We start from the raw sequence: 25,406 nt of genomic DNA, 5'->3' as shown, positions 1-25,406 counted from the left end.
TATATATAAAAATACGTAAAAAATATATATATTTCTATTATAGAATTCTCTAAATATTTTTTTAAAATCTATTAGATTTTCTATTTATAAACGTTTTTTTATTTCTTTACTTTTTTTCTAATTTTTTAAGTCAAAGTTGCTTTTTTTCTTATTTCTTAATAGCCGCTATTTTAATTAAGGTGACTAACGAATATTGGCAAAATATTCATAAAACAGCTATTTTTAAAAAAAATTTAATTTAGATAGGATTTAATATAAAATTTCATAATATTTCACGCATATTTGAATGAAAACTTATTTGAGATAATTTAATGATCTATTCTTAGAATATTTTTCATAATGATTTAAATAAACCTACGACAGTTATCGTATCCGCAAAATCCCACAATATAAAAAATTTCATTTTTTAATTCAATTTTCAATTTGCTATTTTTTCAAAGACTAATTATAACGGAGTTAAAATTTAATTTTTTTTATACGGCCCATTTAGCAATAAAATGGTTTAATGTAAAATTTAAGGTTTAAGGTATATTTAAACTACGTTAGTTATTGCATCCTCAAAAATGTATAAAAACAATTTTTAATATTTATTTTTATTTTAAACGCTTTTTACACCTCCACTTTTGCAACGGTTTTTTTTTAATAGCCGCCATTTTAAAGAAGATGGCATATTATCAGATAAGCTTACAAACTTACTTGAAATATTTATTAAATCTATTTTTAAAATAAACTATGAGACACACATCGCAGACTCGCGAGACCTCAGAGGACCATCCACTGGACCTCATCCCTCCGCCAGCTTTCCCACTAGCGTTTCAATAAAAGAACATACAATTCTACCCTAGTTTGTTGCGATAACTGTTATACTAAATAAATTGTTTCTAGCTCTCCGGCATCCATTTTTTTTCTGCAGAGTGACATGGGCCTTAAAACCCGTAAAAAAATTTTTTCACAAGACAATTAAATCGCGTAAAATTTTTAGCTCATTTTTTCGATCTAGGGACGTAATTTCAGCTTTTTGCAGAAGGGAAAAAAGTTTGCCAGTCAATGGTTGTTTTTTAAATATTTTTTTGATTAAATGACATGCATTTTTCTAATCAAATTCGATGAAATCGTTATTTGAAATTCATGTCAAAAGCAAAAAATCGTGATTTACATTTTCTATAACCTAATTATTATCAAAAACTTTTTGATAGGTCTGCTGAAATTCCAGAGAATGTTAATAACTCATTTATTATAAAACTTACATTGCAATATAATTAGTGCAACCATGTCAGCACAAACAACAACTACTAAGTAATTATAAAAAAAACATATTTTTTAATAATTATTATTTTTTATTTATTATTAAAACTTAATTTTAGTAATTAGGAAAATTTAGAGAAACAAAAAATTATAATTATATAATAATCATTATTACAGTGATAAGATGAATGTATCGAATATACTTATAAGAAGAAAAAGATCATACTTAAACAAACTATCATAAATGAATCAACGATTGAGGGTTACGATCTTCAACAATAAGAAAACGAGAAAGTCTAATTAATCATTCTATACAATCATAATAAAATTCTTTCTTCTCGGATGTGCAATGACGCAAGGTCATGGCTAGATCATTGTAGCGGTGATGTGGAACGAGGTTACGGCCGACCGGTCATTGCGCATCTACTTGTAAGGATTGAGGAATCAATCAAGAGTTGAGGGGTCGACCCAGAGTGAGGACGACTGTGTTTGAAATTTCAAATTGATATTATGTAGTACATCCTGCAATGTGGCTCAGAGGCTACCAATCTTTTCACATATGTTAAACGCAACAGAGTATGAAAATATTGTTCAAAGCTGTTTGCAAAAATGCTCATCAAAAGACTTAAACCATCAGTTAAAAAAATGGTATACATTTTTATAAAGTACACAAATTTTATTGGCTAATGGGAAAAACGTATCGCTATTCATATAAATCAAGTTAATGCTATATAAACAAGTTATATGGATCTAGAGTAACCAGTTCTAGGACTGTATCAAACCGTCAAATAAAGCGATTATACAAAGGTTTCAGAATAATGTACAGTAGATCCCCGGAGAACACGCTCCCTGTGAGCACTATCTGCAATTCATTCATTCGATATGGCATTGGATCAAACTCGCTTGCTCTCACACCACGAGCATTCGATGCATTCTGTATCCTTCTCTATAGGTTCGTCTCTAAATGCCTTGTATCCTGAGCTCTAAGTGATACGGCAGGGATTATCAACTTATATATAAATATTATTAACGCCTAAATTTTTACCCGCTATTATTTTTATTTTTATTTTTAACAACGGGAATAAAAGCAAATTTAAACAAAATGTTATTTACTTAAAATAAAAAAATATAATTCTAAAAAAAAACATATGTACGTAAATATAAAGTTTATTAAGTTTAGCTTATCTGCGATGCGACACTTTTAATACATATGCATTTGTACCAGGCGCGTGCCGTGCCTTTCACTCGCTCGCATGATAGATGACGAAAGTGAGTGAAAGATATGATTCAGATTTAGGAAATACGAAAACGAGACATTTTTGATGTGAAGATATTTTCACATTTTGTTATAAAACGGCACATTTTGGAGATCAAATATATGAAAATAAATCTTTTCCATTTTTTTATAATCTCTTTGTTTCTTTTATTAAATTATAAAAGTCTATTGCGCTAATCTGTTCATTGTGCTTAAATCATAGAAAAAAATCTGTGATTGCAGTATGCGCAGGAAATGCGACTCAACAGTTTTTTCTAACTCGATAATGAAGAAAAAAGTTCAATTTTACCAACAATTGCTTGAATACGAGACATTTAACTGCCCTGACGACCTTAATTGGAACAATGAATATGTCCCGTTAACACAAGTCGTCTGCTTACCCTAAGATAAGAGCATACTCCCCTCTCTCACTTGCACCCGTCCCTCTATGTGTGTGCGAGTCAAATGGAGGCAAACATTTCACTACGATTCGTACGTACGTATTGAAAAAAATTGTATTTATGAGTATTTTCTAACCCCTATCTCTACTGTACTTCGGTGTTGTTAAGACACCACTTAAGACTTAAGATGAAGACAATACTAGAAGTCATCTAGAAAATTGATCTTCTCCTCAACGTGAAAGATCTAATCAGAAAACTGAAAATAACCGAGCCACCTGAATTGATCCAATTTAAATGTAACGCACATACATCTAAGCAATTAACTTTAAATATATAATTTAACTTAAAAAATATTTATTATTAACTATGTAAGTTAGATTGTACTTATTATCAAAAAAACTTAATTAACGAAACTATTTGTCCAACAAATTTGTCCATTGATAATTTTAGTAAAATATTTATTATCAATATACTTGTTTATATAATTCTATTTTAAAAATAATACCTATAAAAGAGTTTCAAATGTATTTTTTATAGTCTACAGTAACATAAATAGAAGCAAAACTGAAAGTGATTAAAAACGACAACAGGTCAGTTAGGTTGAAAGGGTTGGACACGTCGCAGGGTCAATCAGTGACTCACAGTTGAGGCCGAGGTCGTGATAGGTGACAATAGCCGGCTTGTTGCGAGACCCTTGCACAGCGACCAGTAGTTGCCCGCGATCGGTGTGCACTCTCTCCTCAGGAGCAGCGGCTCCGCCGCCACCCAAGCAGCGGGCGGAAGGCAGCTGCAGTTGGATGTTCTTCAGCTCGATGTCGTCCATGCTGTCCGAAGGCATTGTGCTACAACAATAGAAAATTGCGGAAGTTATTCAACTGCACTGATGCATTACAATGAAAGATGTTGAATCAATTATTAGAGCATTAAAATGCGTAATAAGTAGACAGCGGATGTTTATTCTCGAACGCGAACGTGACGATAGACTTTAATTTTTTTAAATTGACCGGATATAAGGTAGTATTAATATTTATAGCTTATTAAGCTAAGATTTTCGTCTTTATGTAAAACAATCTATATTTTTAAAGATATGTTTGATTTAGTTTATTTATATATATATATAATACAAATATGGCAGCGTTTTTACAACCCAAAAATAATTAAAAACTGCAGTGTTTCTTCCCGAGAAAAATGGCCAATAATTTATTCTCATTTCTCAGGAATTTTCATTAAGCCTTTTTTTACAGATTAAATTTGTACGAATATTTTTTAATGTAGGTCGATAGCATTTGAACCGCAAAAAAAATGCTTAAAATTTTACTATTTTAATCGGCCTTTGTTTTGGTAATCTAAAAACTAGAATTATAATCAAATAATAAGAGACCGCTCTGCGTGGTAGTCTGCAGATTGCAAAAATGTATGAGGCTTTCTACATAATGACACAATCAATTTCGTATTTATAATAATCCGACGAGGTTTTTTTGTCTTTATCTTGTTTAAAATATTAAAAATGTAAAGTAGCAACAGCTGTTTTTAACACTTTTTCTACAATTCGGGTATAAATACTGGAATCTAAGAAACTAGAATACCTAGAAATGCATTATTTTGTATATTTTTCAATAGTGCTTCTAATTTCTAAATAAATAAAATTTAATCTATATTTTTCGACAATTATCGAGAAATTTTAACATATAATATGAAAAAATACATAGTTTTTATTCTTACATTTACAAAAATGTATATAATTTTTTATAAAATAATAATAATTTTACTATTCTTACATTGTTTGTTAATAATAGCTGTATTAGTGATGTTATTTAGTAACGGAATATATTTTATTTCGATACCTTAACCCTAAATCAACAATGGTAGTGAAGAAAAAATTATTTCAGATAAGCTATATTATGCTTTATGGGTTTTAACTCGGTCGTAATTCAATAATATCAAATAAAAACATATGTAATGCAATGGGCAGGGGTGCTACTAAATATGATTTAATTTTTTTTCATTGACATTGAATATGTTAGTGAGGATGTTAGGGTTGCCACTAAAGCAGGTTCAAGATTAAAGATACATAATCTAGCATACATCATCAATTCACAGACATTTAAAAAGTTAGGAATGATTTATTTGCAGAGTATGGGTATCTCATAAATTGTCTGAGGAACAGATCGCGCAGCAAATCTCAATATGCCAATAATTAGTAATTCTAGAATAGAAAAAAAAATTTGAATTGAATTGTTACTAAAAATGAATTATTGGATTATTGGCAGAAAATAGTGTGCTTAGCTAATTTGTACCGTAAAAAAATATTGTCTTATAAATTAAACAAGGGTAATTTTATACCAAGACAATCGTCAGCTCTTCGTAACTATCACCGAAAAAATATTTGTATTTAGCAAGCTCGTTGAAAAGCTGGATGGCTCGTATAAGCGGCGCGTTTTCAAACGCTGACGTTCTGAGCACGATGGACAGGAATAAAGGACGCGATCGCGACTCTTGACCATCGCAAAACTCGCAACTGAAAGTCGCCGAGCATTGACGAATTATTGACTCCAACTCTTAGCAGTTTAAAAAATGCTTTTATGAGTAGACGCTACACCAAAAATGCAGTAAATTATAAATGTAAAAAAACTACTTTAACTTGTTACATTAACTTCGTGAAGAAAGTGGCATTGAATGCTAACAATAGATGTGATGTTCTATCAGTATAACGCTTCAGCACATACACTTATCGAACCATTCCGTTTTTGCAAGATGGAGAAAGGATGTCGCAAAGAAAAGGAAGAAAACACTTAGATCAACACTCGAGAGTGTCCACCACATTGCGGACGAAAGCTTTTGCTAAATTAACATTTACCGCAGAGAAGCTCGTATTAAAACTGTTTTTTTTTTTTAAAATTAAATAGTCAAAAATATATATAAATTAAATAAATATCAGCTATTATAATTAAATATAAATATTATAAGTATTTTTTATACAATTTTATTATAGTTTGTGTCTTTCCATTTTATTAAATTTATGTATAAGATAAATTTATTTGATTTCTTACTTGCTTTTAATTTTTATGTACCTCGAAATTAAATGTATGGAGTCTTTATAAAATAAACCCAGTGCAAAATGTTAGCATATGTATGTATGATTGATGCAACGTGCAAACGTTGCTAACGAGCTCTATAACACACGCAGAACGACCTCGCTAATTACAATTCTAATTATAAAGTGTCGCTATTGCAGGGCTTTCAAGTTACAATAACGTAAACGAGATTGCAGATGTACTCACTGTGAAATGGTTAATTAAAATGCATAATATTGTACTTTATTTAAAGTAGTTATCAAAATATGACGCATATTGTCAAAGCGAACTGTTAATGAGCTAGTAACATACATATATAATTATTTTGACATAATTGTATAATATATTATATATGAGGAATGATATGTAAAAATATTATATCATAACATAACATAGGAGCAATACGATAAAAAGTTCACATACTCAGTGAATTTGTGAAACATTGCACCATTATTATTGCAATAATGTGTTGATGTTATACTAGTGCCAAAAAATTCGTCTAAATTGACCGTTAGTGCACGCCTATAGCCGACACTGTCTCATATTTATTAGCTCCTCCCCGGAGTTCAGATTTTAAACATTATACTTTGCGTTTCAAAAGTAATGTATATCGCAATAAACTGAACAGTAAAATTCGTTATGTATTATGCGTATTACAATGCCTCTCAAATCATAATGCTTGCAAAATGTATAAAGAATTGAATTATCTTTTTTTGTAAATTGTGAGTGTGTAATTTACTAAATTAGGTAATCAATGACATGTTTCTCAATTAATAAATTAGTAATCTCAGATATCTCACGTTTTATTATTTATCCAACATGTAGCACATTTATTTTTTTAATTTAATTGACCCTTTGGTTGCCGAAGTCCGATTTTTTGCTACTTTGACAAAAATGCCTGATCCTACGTCAACATTAAAAAAGCGCAGAAATATGTTTTAAGGACAATATAATATTTTATCTGGAGGAAAATAACATTTTTTCATATATGTATATTTTTTATTATATTATACATGGATATTTAAATTAGTAATATTAAGAAACTCAGATAATAAATCAGATAATAAAATACATTTTATAATTGTGGTTTCAAACAATTATTTAGATAATTATCATAATAAAATAATTTAATTTATGTCGCTAGTACTTTTATTATTAATATTAAATTCGCGAAAAAGCTTTTATGAACGATAATTAAATATTCAATCAGTGAACTTAATATCTATTTTTGCTAGTGGAATTAAATCCAAAAACATTTTATGCTAGTGGAATTACAAAATACCCGAAAAGTGGGAGAAAATTATTTCGTTAGAAAAAAATATATTTTGCATCAATAAAATAAAAATGAATATTTATAGGCAGTTTTTTTGATTTAATAAAATTCATTTTGGGATTACCTATTTTATGTATAAACTATCTTTTAATTACTTAAGAATTAGTGTCTAGCATTATGTAAATACACTTTAATTTGTTTTAAAACTAAATGTTAAAACTTCTCAGTAGCTGTTTGATACTACGCGTTGATAAAATCATGCTTCGCGCTCATAATTTAGCGTATACGTATTTGTAAAAAATGTTTGCATACTATAAAAACGTGCAGAGTAGTTTTTTTTATTTTTATATGTATTTTAAACGAATATGGATTTTTTTGCATTAAAAATGTTTTTTAACCAAACCTAATAATGAATATTTTTAATTTATTAATAAATATTTATTTACTAAATTATTATTAATATAAATATATTTTGAATTATTCAAATTATTACAATGGTATAAATAGCAATAAAAAGCTTATTTATATTTTTGTCATAAAAAAAAATAAAAAAAATAATTCAATAATAAATTTAATTTATTATTAAATCCAGATTTGATGATTGAATTATAATTAGTTTTTTTCACGTATATTTTAACTCTGAGATTTATGGTTTGTAAATAATATCTATAAGTAATATAATATGTAATGCTTTAAACTTAAATTATGTAAGATGTTACATGCTCGAAAAAAATTTTCCAGTCAATTAGCTAAAAATAATATTTCCATAAAAAATAGTTAAAAAATAATTAAAATCATTAAATAAAAAATATTACATCGGAAATATGAGTAATTTCTGGAATTTCGGCAAGTAAAAAGTGTTTTTTCCTTTTTTTTTACTCTTTGTTTTTATGGTTATGGGTGTTATAAATAGCATTATGGTAAAAATATAAGCTTTGCAAAACAGAAAAAGCACAATTAGACTATAAATATTGCAGCAGTACACCGAAGAAAATGACTACCTGCTTTGTTATAAGAAACAAAAACTCAACAAATAATACACTACTGTATTATTAATAATATTTTTGAAAAACATTTTTAAATACATTTCACTAAAAATATTTTAATAACAAATACTTTAAAATAACTAAGGTATAAACTGTTTTATTATTATTCAATGATAAAAATAGTGCAGATGCAATCCGTTAGACCGTACCTAAACAAAAATACAGCCTCAGATATTTTCATACTTTCTCAGAGTGAAACAATTGTGGTTAGATTCACACCATTGCGAACGAAATCCATATGTTTCATTAGAAAAAAGTAGAATAAGATATGTACTAGACAATAAAAAAATCATAGTTTCACCCAAATCATTTGCATTTGTCAAAAGATCGAGGAGTAGAAAGAAAGTTTGACTGATAAGCGATAATGATGGTTCACTATTATATCCGGAATTGTTATTTGTAACTTATCCAATATCCACTTCTGACTTGGAATATATAAATTCGTACTGACCGGAATTAATCACACCAATAATAAATTTCCAAGAATTCAATTATATAGTTGATACAATTATCTGCATTAGTCAGAGGATCGGAAATAATAGGAACGGTATTTTTTTTACTTCAACTTTGATTTTAATATTTAGATCTTCGTAGTATTTTCGAACAAATGTATTGAAACCGTTGGACCCCATTTTAATAAAATAACGGATCAGTGCAAAATATCTTTGCCAATTAGGTGAAAGTTTGTGGTAGAATCTAACGCTACGCCGTTATACACAGAGAAGCAAAACTGAAAGTATTTTGGACTTTTATTTATTTTTGAAGGTATATAAGCCAGAATACTACTTTTTAACTTAGAATAAATAACTTCACATATACAAGACACGTTGAATCGACCGAGACGATCTTTAAAGCTATAGAAAAGCAACTTTCAATCAGATCTTCAATATGACATAGTTATACCATATATTTAAAACCGTTAAAAAAATGACATTTTTAATGTTCATTATTTACAGTCTTTGACTTGAAAGTCAACCATCTGTATTTTTATGTTAACATAACGTTTTATCAAACGATATCAACATACGTCTCAATTATGGCAATTGATATACCAACATGATCCAAAGCTTATCGTCAATTAAAATTGAATTGGCCCGCTTCTCAAGTTATGACAATTAATGTACAACGAGACAAATATAAGTCAATTTTATTGTATCGACATGTCTTAGGAAATACTAAATTGCAAGAAAAAATACATCAAAAGTAAAATTATTGTTCACCACGACCGGTTTCGCATGGCGAAATATCTCCCGTTCTGAACAAAATCGTTATGAAATATTAGTCAATGACTCATGATTAGTATCGGCGTATAAGACGTGGGTTCACATCATGTGTAGCTCGAACGGCCAATTATTACAATATTTTTGGCAATCCAGTCACGATCCAAAAGAGGAAATGGTGACGATTCATATTTATGGCAGATAAAAATATAATATACAATACTAAGTTTTCTGGATTTTATCTATCGCATGTGAAACAGAGAGAGGTATTGGATTCACCGAAATATTGACACTCAAATTTGAGTGAAAATTATAAAATATGTCGTGCATATATGCACATATATTTTTGATATAACACACTATTTTTTTATGACAGTTAATGGTAGCAATTTAAGTAAGACCGCACCTACTTTGGCATGCGACAGTCGCATAATATGGAGAAAAAATTTTTAGATACCACTGTCTGTGATGCGCATGTCAATAAATTGTCATCTATATTTAACGCGTATTTTGTGTTTGACAGCCAAATATTGATGACGCATTTTGCTGAACGATTTCATTATTTCGAAAATGACAAATAAATTGTTAAACATTTTTTAAGTATTGTAAATGTTGGAGTTTATATAAAGTACAAACGTTTTAAGAAATCCATTTAGACATCAATAATTGGGCGATGGCATTATTGACATAGAAACAAAGTTCCAATCGTCTCAATGAAAGCGCTCTAAAGAGTCAATACCAAAAAATAATACGTCAAGCTTAACTATTTGCTCACTTACACTGTTTGTGTGAGCCAATGGAAAAACAACATAAAAATTCTACTAAAATAACGAACATAAAGAAGATATAATCAAATGTTTATGAAAGCCAAGATATAATTGTTTTATTGAAAGTGCTCTAAGAACGCAATATAAACAATACGTAACACTATTTTTTTTATTGTAATGGTATAGTCGTACATGTGGTCAATTTTTTTACAGCTAATGATGACTTTAAAATTATATTTTGTGATCCTAGAGAGAATAAAATTGAATAGAATGACATAAAAACAATACAAAAACAATTTTCTAAATAAAAGTCCTCTAAGGAGTTAACACAAAAAGCACGTCAAGGTTTTACTTATTGTTTTTATTTATAGTTTTTGTATAGTCGTACGGTCAATATTAAGTATTAGCTTAAAGTTTCACACCGTTTGAGTAAGATAATCTAAAAACAACGACAAAATTTGTGAGGAGACAACATATGAAATTTGCACTGTTTTGATTACTGTGACTTTTTTATGTTTCGTTACCATAAAGAAGATAAAACCAAATGATTTTGCCATTGAAACAAAGGTCAATCGTTTCAATAAAAATGCTCTAAAAATTCAATAGAAAAAGCACGCCAAGTTCAATCGCAAGATTTTTTCTTACTGTTTTATTTATTGTATTAATATAGTCGTACAGCAAATAATATATATAAGCTTAGAATTTTACATCACTTGCATGAATCAGTATAAAGAAAACGACCAAAATCGTGAGTCAAATATACTAATGTATATTTGGCTCCTAATCTTGTTTTGTTCTATATATGTATTAGAGAAATACGTTAAATGAAATAGTAGCTAAAATAAAATTAATCCAAAATTATAATAATTTTATAAGAATGATATTATCAGATACTTGACAGACCGTATGGCATGGAATGATATGTAATAAAGACCAAATAAAACAAAAGAGACTTCCCTATCTAAAGCATTAAATTAAAAATTAATACAAATGTAGCGTTTTTGTTATTGTCATTAAATAAAAGAAAATATAATATATAACAATATTAAAAATTAATTGACCCATGACATTATTAATACTAATGAACATATTTCTCAATCTTTATACAACAATCTCCATACAGCTATGTCATATTCAATCGCTAGGTACGAATATAAAGTATAATCTGAGAGATTAACATTTCCTGAATTTAATCGATAACTTCAAGGTATTAATTGGGGAATTTCAAAGTTTCGCAAATTTCGCTTCGAACATATTATATACTATTATATTAAACACGACCATCTATCGCACAATAGTTTGATAACTATTTTCAGGCATATTCGAGCACATATTAGCGATCTTCGTTAAACTTTAAAGCAGGTCGTTTTGACGGCAGAGATGATAATTATATTAATAATTTGGGGCATGTATAAATACAGGATGAGGAAACATATATTTATATTTACTTTATTATAAAAATGTTCAAAAATATTGATTATGTGTATGTTTAAGCATATAAATCGTCAGATATATTACACTATGCTTTTCCCATTTTTATTACTTGTGAGAATATTACTGCAATCTAAGAATAAACTTGAAGTATATTCGGCTCATAAAAGAGGAGCGTTCTCAAGTGCGAATGCTGCCGCAACGTGCACGAATAAAGGAAGCGATCGCGACTCTCTAGGGTACTCATAATATTTGTTTTAACTTAAATGTATAGTAGCAAAAATAAGTATGTTAAAATGTATGAATTTATGTTTTTCTATAAATGTGGTAAATGTCTATAAAATAAAATATTACCAGCTTTTTCAGCATCAATTTGACTATAAAGTCACTGCCATAAAAAAATACAAATAGTTAGTAGATAATTAAATTATAAAAATAGTTGCAAGCAAAATCTGTTTAAAAGTAATTATAGATAGATAATAAAGAAAAACATTCTTTAAAACTGTATTATATAAAAAAATAATTTTAATATCTAGGATGCGAAATATGTTAAGTGTAAATAGAAAAATATTATATTTGTCTTATGAATTATATAAGATGATGTTGCAAAATCATCAAAATAGGCAAATGAGAGAAGTTTTAAATAAAAATATATTTACTATTTGTAGAAGTATGATTGAAAGATTAAAATGGTTGTATCAGAAATATTGCGATTTAATGTTATAGTATTTTTTTCTAAATAAGAAAATAATATCTTAGCAGAGTATTTTAATAAGAAATTAAGATAAATTTAGTAATAGAAATAATGATATTTTAAGGGTTTATGGGGATGAAAAATTAGTACGACTAATTGAGGTGAGATATATGTTATTTGATATTTTAATTGTTATAATATATAATTGGCTATTAGCTAAATAAATTATAAATTACTAAAATGTAAATGCGCAGTTAACTTTAACCACAAGATAAGCTTCAATTAATTAACTAATAATACATAAACGTCTAGTTATAATATTACAAATAAAACACTTGTATAAGCGCATTTGTATCGTGGTTAATTTAATTAAACTGATTATTAACTAGACTAAACATATCAAATTAAACTTTTATTGAATCACTTTGAAAAATTACCAACTCTGAATTATTTATGTATATTTTGATAATAAACCAATATTTCTTTCTATATTTCAACGACATAGTTCCCTTCATCTCGTGTCTTTTTAATTCTAGTTGTGTGCCATAAGAGTTATTTGCAATTTCAGGTCGAGAACGCAAAAAAAGTTTTTGTTTTACAGAGAACAAAGAGAAATGAAAATGGAAAAGCTTCCTCCGTTAATGCATTGCGGCACGTATATATACAGGTAGTTAAAAAAACAGCATTACGTGAGCTTTTATTATTATGAAAATTGTTGAAATATTTGCCTACCTCTTTACGTTTTACGATCGCAGCACATTACCTCTCAAAAATATATTTTATTATTTAGAAAAATATTAATCACGTTTCATATGAAGTACCGATTTTTTTTGGAGAGATATAAAACGAAAATAAGTCTACATGTTTAAAAATGTGATAATCTGAAGATGTAAAAAATATGAAAAATCACCGAATCCTAATTCGCTTAATTTTAAAACAGAATCAAGTATTTCATTATCATGAAGCAATATCGCTTTTAGCCTTTTTATCAATATAATATTTATTAATTCTGATCCCATAGACACAATATAAATTAAAAAACGAAAAGATTCGAACCTAGGTCTTTCAGGTCTAGGTGTTTGAGTTATTATTAAATACTTTTGTATTTTTTTCAATATCTGCTATTTTAAAAAAATGATTGAGTTATATGTATTTCATTGCGTACTGTTTTTTTTTTTAATTAATAATTGTTCTCAAAAATTTCATTTAATTTTACTTAATCTTGAGTTTTTACAGCATTCTGTATGTATGCATATTTTCCCTCAGAGCTAATGTTTCTCAGTACAACCATTGTGTGCCAATCTTGAATGAGAAATCTCGCGCCCTACAGATAATGAACAATGGATTGTTTTAGGGGGGAAATACAAAAGCAAAAAGTAGCAACCAATCCCATATGAGTCGTTTCGCCAAAATGCATAAATAGTACTTTTCGTATGAATCATATATTTAGCTCTATCTAATTTATGAGTTCATTCAATAACACGTACTTGAAAGGTGACTTTAAAGCAATTATTGCACTTACGAATAAATTTGTACTAAAATATATCTCGTGCTAGTTTCGTGTTTCATTTTATAAAATTGGAGTACGAATTAATTTATCACGACATGTTTATAGTATACAAATTTAAATACAAAGAGTTCTGCTATAAAAAACGCAACTTTATTTTAACTTATAAATAAATAAGTATATAACTTTTTTTTTGAAGAGGAACAAGTATATAATAATTAATGAATAAAATCTCCCATATAATTTTAATATATAGAACACAAATAATCCATTTTGCAACAAGTAAATAATTGGTTTTTAGTAAAATGGCATTGGGAATTGGGTATCGAATTTACGTATATTGTAATAGTGTCTATCATTTATTTAGATTATTTAATATTGCATGTAAATGTGGTTAAAAACATACAAATATCGATTCACATGCGAAGTTTATATGAATAATATATCACGGCTATTCTAACAAAATTACTAAGATCAAATATTAAAAAACAAATAGCAGTGATTTGGCAATTAAAAGTATACATACCAAAGTTAATTAAACATATTACAAAGGTAGTGATAATGAAATATCTCATATTAGTGTTAAGAAAAAGTTAGATTTTACCTACTATATAGTATCGTTTACAGCTAATTTTCATAAGCAATGAAAGATCTAATAACATTTACGTATGGCAAACAATTAAAATATGACTTACAAATTATCAGTTCAAGAAGTGATGCCAATCTACGCGTTTAATCCTCTACGGTAACTTCTGTTCATTTTGTTCTTCAGGTCGTTTAAATTTCATTTATGGATTATATTAGTGGTGATACCGTGTTCATTGTTCAACTCTTGATAAAGGTCTTATTGTTTTTAATTATTTTTCAGAAGCAATGATGACCTATATAAATAATTAAAATGTTAAAGTCACTGTCAGCAAATATTATATTTTTATAAATAACATACTATTCTGAATTAGGCTGTTGATAAAAAATTGATAAAAAACCATGACGTACATACATATTTTGCTACATCAGAATTAAAAATACCACTCTTAGATATTTTGGCTATCGATTATTCCAGGTATAAAATCACATATTTATAATCATTGCAAAATCCAAGAAACTACACATTTATAAGCTGTCCGTTGGCTGATATTTATATAGCGTTCCCAATGCGACAGCACCGATTTGTTCGAAATTAACTTTCAATCCTCATACATACTAATGACATATTACACGTTCACATTTAAAACGCAATTCGAGTGATTATATTCAGTCAAATCAGAAGCAATGATAATTTTTATGTATTGTAAAAGGAAAAACTCACTTTTCGGCCTCGGAGCCCGTCGACGGGAATTAAAAATTTGAAGATTTCATTACGATGGTTGCTTTATGATTGTTTATCTAGTTTAATCAGTGTATTTTTATAATCGATACACACATTATGTATATATTGCATTTTCATAGTTATAACATACCTAGTTAATTTGCAATCCGGTTATTTATATTCAGTCAAATCGAACAACGCACATAACAAATTATTGAAAATTATTGTTGCATAGCAACATTTCACTAATAAATAATAATTATTTAAAACCGTTGTAACGTTACTGTCAGCCATCTTGTTTTATATTTGAATGCTTATTTTTTATTGGTCGACAACAAAAGAATACATTAGCGGAGGTTTGAAAATCATCGTGCCAACTCTATTTTTATTTTGTTAATTATAATTAAATATATTTCTTTTGTTTACGTTTATTATTAAACACCGTTCATACAAAGCGATACGATTTAAAGAGTAGAAAATTGAGCATATAATGATGCATTTTAAAATTTAGCGGCTTAAAAAAATTATATTATAGAAAATAGAAGATGAAGATGATTATTGATTATTATCAATCATAATATATACTGTCGGGACCACGCATAATCCTTGCATCAAAAATAGCTATTTAATACATTTTTAAAGAGTCATAAAAATAATAGATACATTAAATTAATAATTGCATTTTTAAATATTATACAATGAATTAAAATATGCAAACGCTCGATTATCAAGCGTTTATATTAAGATTTTTATAACAATTTTACTAGTAAAAATCAAATAAAGAACATCTAAACCAAATTTTGACCAATAGGAGAGTGCAAAAACCAATTATCACTTCTCAGAAGGCAAAAATTCACGTCAAATGCAATAAAATCGTGTCGGCGTCGTCGCAGTGGGAACGCTCGTTACCGAGCGTTCCCACTGCGACGACGCCGACACGATTTTATTACATTTGACGTGAATTTTTACCTTCTGAGAAGTGATAATTGTTTTTGCGCTCTCCTATTGTCCAAAATTCGGTTTGAATATACTTTGATTAGTTCTCTTATATTAACAATCCATAGTAATATCGGTAAACTTAGCTAGATAGTTAGATTAACACAAAGACAAACGAATTTAATCTAAAAGTTTAATATTATGCGCTTCAAGATACACAAATATATACCATACGTTGCTGCACAAATCCCTATTTACCGGTACACGATATTTTATGATACGATTTCAGGGAATGTTTCTGCTCACAAAGATAAATGCGACGTTGCTTCCTTTTCTTTCATATCGTGTCTGCAAAACACACATATGAAATGTGTCAAAACGATTGTATGTAAACGTATTTATATAAGTACACGACTAATTCCAGCTGTAAACATAACCGACGAGTAAAACTCGGTAGATGTTACGTCACTGGAATGAAATGGAAGTATTAGTGTGGGTGGAAAATTCACTACACAAAACAAACCCCCAGAGCGAGGACAAATTTTAATTTGCTATGTATGAGTTTGTCGTTTTGTGTATGAAGCTCATCGCAATGCAAAAAGTTACTATGAAGGCGAAACAAATGCATGGGTGCATTGAGTGTATTTTACATTAATGAGATTTTCTCTTTCTATGTTCTAAATAATAATGAAGTGCTTTTATACCTAAAAACCAGGAAAGATACTTAAAACTAATTAACATTGGTGTCGCAAACATCTGCATCTATACAAGACACCAGAATAATAATAAAAGTTTATTAATCTTTATGACTTGCCGAAAAAGTACGTTTGTTATGCTGACGTACGTGACGATCGGAGATTAATGCATCTCGGTAATTCTATTTGGCAAAAGTCAAATCTCTAGTTGTTATTTAATTTACGAAAAAAACAAATCTAAGTCATCGCAATTGAGCTAGGCATTAAATGTAGTAAGAGCACAATGACCTTCTCCATTTTGCATACAAATGCGAATAAAACTCAGATCAGACACTTTTATTCAGAATAATATAATAAAAAATAGGATGAAAAATATGCAAGAAATATATTCTACTTAATGTTGCAAAAATTACAAAATAGAGCAATGAGAATAGTTTTAAATAAAAACAGATTTACTGGCTGTAAAAGTATGATTTATAAATTTTAATGGTTAGATATTCAACAAATATTAAAGATTAATGTTTTAGTATTTATATATATATAAGTTAGAAAATAATATGCTACATAGAATTAATCCTAAAAATAGAGACAATTTAAGGATAGCTAGATATAAGAAAACGAGTATGGCCAAGGGAATATTGTACAGAGGTGTGAATTTGTATAATAATATTCCTCGAGTTTCCTCAATGGAATAAAGAAACACCTTCGTGCATTAAGAAATAAATTATTACATTGTAGTCTCTTTATATTCTAGCTAAGTTATATTATGTTTTATATGTATGTCATGATTCAATTTATTTAGTGAATAAACAATTAGCTAAATTAATTTATAATGTTTTTCCATCATGAACTTACTTAACCACTTAGTGATTATTTATTTTTTTAAAACATGCTTACGAATTACTTAAAAAAGATGTTTTATTAATTATTAAAGATTATTGTAGTAGTTTTATTATTCAGTAAGCCAAGTATTCTATATTTATTTCAAGAAAGAGATACAGACGCGTGTAGAGAAATAACATGTGCCTCACTAAAAATCCCTGGCGTTTAAAGAGTTAAAGAATTGAGACACATGATAATTTATCAAAGCTTGTATTCTATTGCTAATATACATTGAAAACAATTTAGATTTAAAAATTAGTACTAATTTCCCATATTGAACTTTCTAAAGTCGTATTAAAAATAGCTTTTCTGGTTCTCAAACTTTAATGTTTTTTCAATGGTATATCAAAAATTACACTCAATAAACTTGAATATAAAATCAAGCTATTTATTTTTGATTTTTTTAGTCTATAAAAATAAAATAGCACACCTTGATTAATAAAATAGAGAGTGATACAATACAAATGTACACTTATGTTTGTAAGCCTTTGCTAAAGAAATTATCAAAAGACTCTTCAGAAGTACTATCCAATTAAGCTCTGTTTCGTGTCGCTACTATTCAAAGAAATTCCATAATAGCTACTAATTTAGAAGTCCATTCAGTGTCATTATTAAACGCGTTCTTTGAGAATGCAAATTCAATTTACTCACAAAAGAATTGCGTAGAAATTTCAATGCAAAATGTTTTTCCCTCAAAAGCATCGCGAGTTTTCCTTTCCTTTATAAGTTCTTAAAAATTGCACTCGTCGAGCTTTATATTGTATGTAACATTTTCCATTAGACACTCAGAATTGATTTCTGTTGTAACGCAAAAAGGTTGAATGTTATATAATACAATTACTTATTCATTGATTTTATATAATATATGTGTTGATACCGCGACTTGCAATATGTGTTATTAGAATCTTAAATATTAGATATTTTGACGAATTAAGTAAATGCATCTATCAAATGTATATAAACAAAGGCCAGTCGGTGTCTTTGCTTATGATCTCTATATTTACTTATTGATTTGCTAATTATTTTTATTTATAAAATATAGGACTATTAAAATAAATATAATATAAATAACTTTAAATAATAAATTTATTTTAATCTGAGTTTTATTTATCTGGACCAGAACAAATACCGAAGAAGCAGCCGCTTCCCATTTTTCGTCTACATAGATTAAACTAATAGTCCATAACAATCTATTCTATTTATATGAATTGTAAGGGATCGTAAATTGCAACAAAATTAAAAAAAAGAAAATATTGGTATTTAAAAAATAATGTGCTATTTAAGTCTTTCTTGGTAATTACTTTTGTCGAAACTTATTAAATTAAATTCAAATTATTTAAATTAATTAACGATCAATCGTTAGAAATTAACTTTGCAATGAATACTTTTAATTGTATTGTTAAAGATGTTATATTGTTAAATAAATAATAAAATTACATTTAAAAAGTTTTTTTCAAAGCAACAAATGGTTGTTTTTGATATATTTAAATTATTATAACAAATAAATTTATTTTGTTCAAACGTGAAAAATATTTTGAATATGTCTAAAAATAAGTTAAATGTTAAAAAAATAAAAGTTGTACGAATATTTTTAATATTTTACAACAGTTGCATTTTTTATATCGCTGCATAAAAAAGGATGAGCCTGTGCCAGATGCATGTTCTTAGAAATAGACGTCGGTATTTGAACGGCGAAAAAATGTTAAAGATTTTCTCTGCTACTCTAATTATTTTTTGCTTTTGTAATCTAAGAACTACAATAATAATCGGTAAGAAAAAGTAGCGACATTTTATTTCTACGATATTCGAATATTCGCGTCCATTATAATAAATTATCAACATATTGAAGTTTGTTCTCTTTAACAATCATCCAATTCTCTGTTCATCAATAATATAAAGATAGCTACAGTAATATACTGTATTATTTTAATCACATATTATATATTTCACTATATATAAAAAAAATCGAGATATAAAAATTAATCAAGAAGAAAGATTGCCTAATTGTAGCCCTAAATAACAAGAAAAATAAATTTATACTCTGTAAAACAGCTAATTGGACAGGTAGTAATATATGATTACAGGGTTTGAAGTAACACTGTTAATATGTTTTTTTATAAGCTCAAAGTCACTCAAAATAAATATATAAAAATAATATAAAACACATTTTTTTGTGCAAACTTTAATAAGCAACATAGTATATTTTATTACCAAAATTTCAGGAAGATAATATTTCTAAAAAAAAATAATATTCGAGATAATATTTAACCGTTTATTTTTAGAATCAGTGACTACGAAAATTAACTCATATGCAATAATCTAAAAAAAAATAGTTTATGTCACAATATGCAGTAATTTAATAACAATTAAAAGTAATCTACAAAGTGAGCAAATTCAACGCGTTTTATTCCCATATATATAGTTAAAATGAAACGAATTCAATTACTTAGCGCCTCTTGTTTCATTAAAAGATCATAAAAGTTAACACAAAAGGCAATCCAGTGGATTAGTTGTATACACAATTAGTGGTTGTCATACAGAGTAAAGGAACTCGAGAAAATATTTAATAAATTATCTTAATTTAATGTAATTGTATAAAACAAAACAACAATGAAACAAGAAATAACCCGTTTATATATAGTTAATAAAATATACTATTTTCCTTATTAAAATATCTTTTAGCGAATGAATTCCATTCGCTAATTAAAAACAATTAATCAAGTTAATCATAAGTCTAAACAATTTGTATAAACGGTTTGCTTAAATTAAAATTATTTTTTATTAGAATTTATGTTTTTAACATTGATTGTTCTTGTACTCTCATATACTGATTCAATAATAATGCTATTATGCACGTGCAAGTAAAGCACGTGGCACGTGTCAGTTCACGGGCTTTTAAGTGGCTAGGTTAATAATTGTGATTTATGACCTTTAAATTGCGATACATTATTCTTAACTAATAATTAACTTCAATAATAAGAAATAGTAACCTTTAATATATATTTTTTTGTCAATTATTAACAAATAAACCTTATCCTCACAGACATTTTTCAAATTAATTAACATGTTGAAGAGATATTGAATGTGGCAATATTTCATTTGTACTGTCGTGCAAAAGAATTGGAACTTTTTGATCATATCACCTTATTGACCTCTCAGCAGTGTTGAGTTCGCCGGGATTAAAAAAGGAATGTATTGGATTACACTGACCACCAAACAATTTTTATCAGTAATGTAAAATGCAGTGGTGTTTTAATATTATACAGCCATTGTACAAACCACTTTTTTTTGTCGTTAAGGATCCATTCTTTGTCGCATGCTACAATACGATCAATTAATATTTCTGTCGCACAAAAGAAATACTGGTCATTTTCATTTGTTTACTGTGGCAGATTACTAAATTATCTTTAATGAGTAGTTCTGATTCAACTTTCAGGCTTTGAAACCGAATGGATGTGACTTTACAGCCAAATAGGCGCAGAAAAGACATAAATTATCACATGTAATCTACTGCTTTGTATGTAATATATATATTTTCAATCTTTGTAAATAAATATAAATATTTCCAAATATTAATGCAATTGTTTAGTCACGTGATTTCTCTTCCGTTGTTGTGAATAATGCGTGGGCCTGACTTTCGAGACTTGACCAAATCCATATTAATAATAAGAGCGTGTGTAAAAAATCCCTTTAAAATAATAATAACATAACCACAATAAAATTACATTTAAATCGAAATAAATTATAAGTGAAATTTTTTTTAAAAAGTAGTCAAAGTATTTTTTAGTATTTTAATTAAAAAAATATATATATTTTCGTATTTTAATTTAAAATATATATATATATATATATATATATATATATATATATATATATATATATATATATATATATATATAAAAAATCTTTTGAATACATTGCTCACCCCATCATGATTCATTATCTTTACCTTTGATCGCAATTCGTACTTATTTCCGGCTTTTGCCATACTCGTGCTCCCGTTTTATTGAAAACCGGTTCAGGATATTAACTATATGTCAGTTAACTTTGTTCAATGGGCTCGAAGAAACTACTACTACTGATATAAAATAATATTATATATAATGAGTTTATATTACTCAAAATTATATGAATTAAAGATTTATACGTAATCCCTGGATTTCTCTAATTTTTTAAGGCACATTAAGTGGAATGTCCTTAATGTGCTTAATGAGTGTTTAACTAGCTAATTTATTCCTTAATTTTTGTAATATTTATTAGAATTACAGTTTTATGTACATAGTCCAATCATAATATTTTTTGAAATAATTATAGCTGTGTTCTTTAATTGCTGGTATTAAAATATACTATGTAGCTTATTAAAGTATGTGATATATTTTTTTGAATGACTTAGAGCATATAAAAAATGTATTACGACCGTTACTCCACACTCAGCAAGCATATGTTACCTATCCGATCAGTTGTTTACATAGCATATTTTTTTTCTTGTTAATGCGTATCTTCTGAAAGATATTATATTTTATAGCTAACAATTAGGCGTTCTACTTTCTTATTAATTTTTATTTCTCGAAAAATTTAGACGCAGAATAAAATATATGTAAAATTTAATATGTGATTATAAAAATGCAGTATATTACTGTATTATTAGATACCGAACTAAAGGATGGTTTGAGAAAACATACTTTGTTTTAATGTTCGCGAAAATCAAAGGACCTGAACGGATCGATTAACTTTGATTAATTACGAAAGAATTTTAGGCAACCGTATTTATATATGAATCGTAGAGAAAACTGTCAATAACTGCTGTAACGTATTTTTTTATATTTCGAACAAGATAAAGATAAAAACCTCTTTGGATTATTGAAAAATGAATTGTATGTCGTTAGTCTGTGCAAAGCCCCCATACATATTTTTAAATCTGCCGAATCCCGAACTGATAAATTAAGTTATTTATTTTGTATTTTATCTATATTATATTAAAACCTTAAATCAATCAATCTGTTAAATAGCCTTGATTTTTGGTTAATTGCTGAGTATATATGTCAATAGATATTATTATTATATATTTAAATCATGTTGATATATCAAACTAATTAAATCATACACATATTTTGATACTATTTTTATCCTATAGAAGTGAGCAAGGGGATGAGACGGCTACGTGAAATAAAGGTCTAGAAGGTTTCGTAGAAGGCAGAAGAAAGTTAGTCAAACCACATAACATCTGGCTTGCATAATCGAAACTGACTGAACTTTGCAATATACTGAATTTTGAGAATTTTTATTTTTTGAGGCGTAACATATTAAAAAAACTTGTTTTCTTCGCGTGACTCAGGTGACTTGTGCGTCATTGGAAAACTTGAACATCGTTCGTTACGTTAACGTTTACGGGTCGACTGACCGGCTGTCGTGTCCTTTGAAAAGGCGACGAGGTGAAAAATCGATAGTCTTACTACGTGGTTCATCCCACCTGTGTCGTCTGAATGCGATCGTCGTTTCGAATGATTGTTACATGGGAGACGGTTACGTAGAAACGATGAATCGATTTAATGGAGATTGCTTGTACACGATGAAGAGCATGAAAATAATATAGCTAAATAAATATAAAGGCAACTAAACTATAATATAAAATTATCACATGTTTGTTAAAAATTAACGTATTAGTGAAAAATAAAAATACTTTTATTAAAGTATTAAATTTTAATTTTGATAAAAAAATTCACATGTATAAAAAGTTTATAATATAATTATTTGCTTAAGATACAATATAATGCAAGTAGAATTAAAGTGTTTTAGTTAAAAAAAATATTTGTATACAATTAAATTTAATCATTCATGGTCAAAGAATTTATTTATTGCATTTGTTTTTTTAATACAAATCCAAACATTTTTAGAATAAAATGACAATAAAAAAATATTCAATATATAATAATTACTGTATCGTAAAATCACTTATATTAAAAAATCAGTCAAAAATGATAACCATGAAATTAAATTATTGCAATATTTGTTTACTTTAAACATTAACTAAAAAACTTTTAAAGCTACAATCACTTATAGAAATAAAACTTTTTATGGTCCTCAATTAGATAGCATGATTATTCTGCAGTTTTTATGAAATTTTTGTTACGTTTTAACAATATTTTTACAAGCTTAAAGATGCATTATTTTTCACGCCAAAATGCGTAAATGGACCGTAATGTTTTAATAGCCGTAATATAATATATTGTGTATATGAAATTTATAATTAAACGTAAGTTATAAAAAATATTACAGCTATTTGTATTTTTTTATTGCCATTGCAATTTAGGCTGAATGACCAATCCATTGTACATTTTTATATTAATACTGTTTTATATAATCAGTATAAGTTATTAATTCAATTTAATGTTAAGGTAAACATTGTTGAAATTTGCCGTAATATTGACGAAAATGTTCCGAATTATTTTCATTAGAATATATTTTAAAAGACAGTATAAATGAATTAAAGCATATAACTTTATTTGTTATATTATCTTATAATTCTATTACTAAATATTAAATTTCAAAATATGTATCGTTTTAGAAAAAAATTAAAAACATGCGGCAAAAATATTTTTTTTAAATAGAAAAATATGATACAGTAATTAAAAAGTACAGTAGTACCCAATAATACGTGCTATTTGGGTTCGTGTAGTGGGGGACAAGAACATCATATAATTCAATATCCTCGTAACGGGCATTTAAAAAGCACGTCCCCGATCTACCGTGCTATTGGGGGGGTCTACTGTATATTTTTTCATATTGGAAAAAATAAAAAAAATTTAAAAAGGCGAAACACATTTTAAAAAACAAAATAAGGTAAATAGCACGGGTACCATAGGACAAAAATATAATAACCGATTAAAAAATGTATCAAAAATATATTTATTTTATTAATAAAATATAGTACATACAGTAACTGAAATGCAAATCCTTTGCGGACAAAAAAATTGTAAAAAATTTGAGGAAAAATATAAAAATGTGGCAAAAATAGTTTTCAAAAATATGAAAAATTCATTAAAGTGGCTCTTAAAGAAAAAAATGTGACAAAAACACATTTATTTAATAAGTATTACATACAGTTACTAAATGTCACATTTTTAGTGCTATTATCTGAGGTTAACACTTTGAGCGGTATCGCCGTACATGTACGGCGGTCGATCTTTCACTGTTTTGAGGTGCTTTATATAGATATGTATCAACATAAGTATATAACTGAATAAATAATAAATTAAAAACATTATTAATTTAATTTGTTGTAAATGATTTTTATAGAAAATAATAGCAATAAATTGGCCAAAAAAATTTATATTAATTTAAAAATAAATTGAGAGCCTCTGAATTAATATAAAAAAATCCACAAAAACCGAAAAATATAATAAATATATGTAAAACAAATTTAATATTAGAAAAGTGTTAAAATAAATTAAAGCAATTACACGTTGAGAAACACTATTTTTTTTGTAATTGATAAATAATAATAAATAAATAACAACAAAAATAATTATGGAAAAATACTTAAATATAACTCACTCCCAGGTGTTTATTAAAAAATTAATAAATTTGTTTAAGTATAGTAACTACTAAAAGGGCTAAGTATTCAATATTTTCACCAAAAAAATTAAGCAGATCAAAAATTATGAAAATTCA

General features: G+C 27.3%; 1 protein-coding gene across 7 annotated transcripts in view; it reads right to left on the bottom strand.

The window, feature by feature from the left end:
• The window catches only part of MESK2 (misexpression suppressor of KSR 2), a 244,284-nt gene that overhangs the window by 65,780 nt on the left and 153,098 nt on the right, over nt 1-25,406 (bottom strand). For all 7 annotated transcript variants that reach the window (XR_015810109.1, XM_088188171.1, XM_088188169.1 and 4 more), the window contains one exon: nt 3,544-3,743. Coding sequence is in view for 5 of the 7 variants with exons in the window: in XM_088188171.1 (XP_088044297.1) it covers nt 3,544-3,743 (200 nt within the window). In the remaining 2 variants the exon portion in view is untranslated. The remainder of the gene's footprint in view (nt 1-3,543; nt 3,744-25,406) is intronic.

This window comes from Plectrocnemia conspersa, unplaced genomic scaffold, assembly GCF_051122295.1.
Source record: "Plectrocnemia conspersa isolate PC_06_02 unplaced genomic scaffold, ASM5112229v1 ptg000006l, whole genome shotgun sequence".
NCBI classification, from domain to species: domain Eukaryota; kingdom Metazoa; phylum Arthropoda; class Insecta; order Trichoptera; family Polycentropodidae; genus Plectrocnemia; species Plectrocnemia conspersa.
The sequence above is the reverse complement of the archived record's forward strand: the minus strand, read 5'-3'. Positions and strand labels throughout refer to the sequence as shown.